General features: G+C 48.7%; 1 protein-coding gene across 3 annotated transcripts in view; it reads left to right on the forward strand.

The window, feature by feature from the left end:
* NIN (ninein) overlaps positions 1-3,613 on the forward strand; it is a 59,206-nt gene that overhangs the window by 30,577 nt on the left and 25,016 nt on the right. For 2 of the 3 annotated variants that reach the window (XM_031066237.1, XM_031066238.1), the window contains exons 14-15: positions 185-306; positions 558-1,084. In XM_031066237.1, the coding sequence (XP_030922097.1) occupies positions 185-306; positions 558-1,084 (649 nt within the window). Of the gene's footprint in view, positions 1-184; positions 307-557; positions 1,085-1,742 lie in introns of all 3 variants that reach the window. The other variant, XM_031066236.1, reaches the window with a different exon arrangement.

Here is a 3,613-nt window from a genome sequence, read left to right on the forward strand (position 1 = left end):
AACCAAATTTAAAGCTGAAATTGAAGTTTGCAGTTCCCTGGCTCTGTTTGTGATGGGAGTTTGAGAGCTGCCAAACAAATTTGAATTGAGGAAGTACTTCTGTTGAGAATTATATCTATTTATGTATTGTATGATTAATGTTATTATAGTTATATAAATTATTACTTGATTACTTTTTCCAAAGGACTCGGTTCAGAAGACTGCAACCCATTAAATATGAGCATAGAGGCAGAAATGGCCATTGAGCAGATGAAGGAGCAGCACCACAGGGATCTGCATCACCTCAAGCAGGAGCTTGAAGACACAGTAAGTGTTGGAATGAGATGGTCTTGAAGGTCCCTTCCCACCCAAGCCAATTTGGGATTCTATGATCCCAGGAAGAAATAAAGCTGAGCACTGATGCATTCTTTCTGGGGAAATTAATATGAGATGCTGAAGTGTAAATCAAAATACTCAGTAGAGTGAATACACAAAACTAGATGGAAATATTGATGAAAACATCCCTGTAGAATATCCTGTGGAAAATGAACAAACCCATCCCATTTTCCCTCCTGCAGGTGAGCCATTATGAAAAGCAGCTGGATGAGACAAAAGCCCACTGGGAAAAGGAGCAAGAGGATCTGAGGCAGAAGTTTGCTGAGGAGATGAATGCCATGGAACAGGAGATCACTGGCCTCAAAAATCAAATAGCAGAGCTGCAGGGAGAGGCAGCAGCGCTCAGAGAGCAGCAGGAGAAGCTCAGCTGCAAACACAGCGAGGAGAAAAACAAATTACAGCTGCATTTTGATGAGGAGAAAGCCAATCTGCAGGAGCTGCTGAGGCAGGAGCATGAAGATGAAGTCAGGGCCAGAGTGGAGCAGGTGAATGAGAAGTTCAGGCAGGAACGGGAGGAGCTGGTGCAGCAGAGCGCCTGGGTGGAAGAGAAGATGAGAGCGGTGGTGCAGAGCCTGCAGGAGGAGAAGGGGCAGCTGGAGCAGGGCTTCCAGGAGCAGCTGAAGAGGCTGGCAGAGCTGCACGCCCTGGAGAAGGAGGAGCTCCAGGAGGAGCTGCTGAGGAAGCACCAGCAGGAGCTGGAGGAGGAAAGGTGAGTGTCACCCCTGGTGGGGACAGTGCTGGAGCCTGGTGAGCCCAGGGCAGAAACACCTCCCTGCTGGGCAGTTCCAGGTGTCCTGCTCTGTTCCACACCTCTGGGCTGCTCTCCAGGGGTTTTTTGTTCTCTGACCTTTCTCAAGCAGATCTTTAGGTTCGTTTTTAGCTCGCCCAGAGGCAGCAGTTGTGTTAAAGCATAACCAGGAGTGATTAACTCGAGCTCTGCTCAGGATCCCTGTGCTCCACAAATCCCTTTAAAACTCAGTCAGCTCTGGGTTTTCAGAGTTCTTTGCTGAAGAAGGAAAGGGGTGGCAGGGAAGTGCTTTTTTAGCCAACATGGAGTGTCAAAAGAAACTGAAGCCACCCTTGGGTGAGGGGTGTGAGAGCATCTGCCCCCCCAAAATCTGAGCACATATTGCACATGAAACCCTTTCTGAAGACATTTCATGAGTTGTTGCACTTTTCCAAGGCAGTTTTTCTTTTTGAAGTTTCACCAAATTGCCTCAAATTTAACTTGCAGCTCCCAGAAACACCCATCCAATAGTCAGTGGATTTCAAAAAAAAAAGTGAATTTCCAACTTGTTTTATTCAGCCTAAAAAGCCAGTTTAATCTCTGAGGTAGTTTAGTAATATCTTATGTTAACCATGTCTAGGAAAAAAATGGCAAGTGACTATAACAGAAGAGCATCTCATGCACAAACTCAGTTTTCTGTGGACACACAAACCCTTGTGAGTAAATATGAAGAAACCCTGCAGAGCCTGGAAGGACGTTACCAGAGAGAGCTGCAGGAATTGGCTGAGCAGCAGAGAGAGGAGAAATCCCAGTGGGAGTTTGAAAGGGATGAGATTGCTCAGGAGGCTGCTGAAGCCCACGAGCAGCTGAAGGAGAGCTTGGCAAGTGAGAAGGCTTTTTGTTCTGCCCTGAGCCAGGAGAAGGATCTCCTGGAGAAACATTTCAAGGAGGAAGTGAACAAGCTGGTGTGTGAGAGGGAGCAGCTGGAGAAGGAGCTGAGAGAGCTGAGGAATGCTGCCCAGGAGCAAGAGGAAAAGATGATGGAGAAAATAAACCGACTCCAAAATGACCACGAAAAAGAGCTGAAGGAGAAAGATGAACAAATATCCACAGTGGAGCAAAATGGGAAACTGGTTAGGGAAAAGCTGGAGAGACTGGACAGTGAGTATAAGAGAGAGAAAGAAGAGCTCAACTCCAAACTTCTTGCTCTGGAGAGTTTAAACAGAGACATTTGTGAGAGAGCAGAGACAGAAAAGGCTGAGATGGGTTTGGAGGTCTCAGACCTCCGAGGGAAGATACAGAAATTGCAGTGGGAGACACGGAGTTTCTCTGCCCTGCAGAGCCATTACAGGGCCCTGGAGAGTGAGTATGCAAAAGCCAAGAGCCAGATCGCTGCTTTTCCTGGTGCAGCTCCTCTGGGAGATGATGGGGATGTTCTCCAGAACCTGCAGAAGGTGCACGAGCAGGCAGTGAAGGAGAACGTCAGGATGGCTGCCCAGATCCTGCGGCTGCAGCACCGGCTGCGAGCAGCAGAGCAGGAGCTGCATCCTCCCAGCCCCAGCTGCTCCCAGTCTGGCTCAGAACCAGAGGAAATGGAGCCCAGCTCTGAAGGGTTGCCCAGTGATTGTCAAGATGTGGCCGTGGGGGCAGATTTCAGTGTCCTTCCACCTCTGGAGGCTGATGGTACAGACCTGGAAGAAATGTCGGAGATGGATTGGGATTTGGAGGAGGGATGTGTGAAAGCCAGAGCTGGTGGCCACCCTGAGGCACAGGGGTGTTGGATCCAGGGGAATCAAGCAGCTCTGGATGCTGATGGCAACCAGGATGGTGACAAGAACCTTTCTTGGGCGCCTCTGCTGCCAAAAAAGAGAGCTCTGGAGAAAGTTCCCAGGCCAGAAGTGCTCCACAACGATGTCAAACAGCAGAAGGTTCATCCGCTAAATCACAGAATAGCTCCCAAAAATAAAGGGCTTGTTTCTGATGCTTTGAAGGTGCAGGTGGAGCTGGAGAGGGCTGAAGAACTGAGTGAGGACTCTCTCCAGCTGGATCACACTCCTGGGGCAGCAAATGGTGACCTGAAGAGCGTAATAGCTCAGCTTTGGAAAAGGATGGAAGAGCTGGAAGACAGATCCATTGCACAGGCTGAACTTCTGTCACTGCAAGAAGAAATTCAGATAGAAAATGAGGATCTGAAGGCCGAAGTGATGCAGTTAATTGAAAGAAATGGAGTGCTGGAAGAGAACCTGCGTAGGCTGAGGGGGCTTTGTTGTGAACAAAAAGAAAGTGAGGTGGAAAGCGTCAAGTTTGGAGATGAAAACACCAAATACCTTGTGCCAGGTAAAGAATTGGAGGATATTAAAGAATTGGAGGATGTCCAAGAACAAGGTGCTCAAGGAGACTCAGGTGTGCCCAGTGGCACAAGAGATGGGAAGCTGGAAGAACATCCCACCACATTGATGGACCAGCAGGACAAGAACCCCCAAACCCACAGCGCCGTGACACAAGTGGGAA

This window comes from Geospiza fortis, unplaced genomic scaffold (assembly GCF_000277835.1).
Source record: "Geospiza fortis unplaced genomic scaffold, GeoFor_1.0 scaffold23, whole genome shotgun sequence".
Classification (NCBI taxonomy): Eukaryota; Metazoa; Chordata; class Aves; order Passeriformes; family Thraupidae; genus Geospiza; species Geospiza fortis.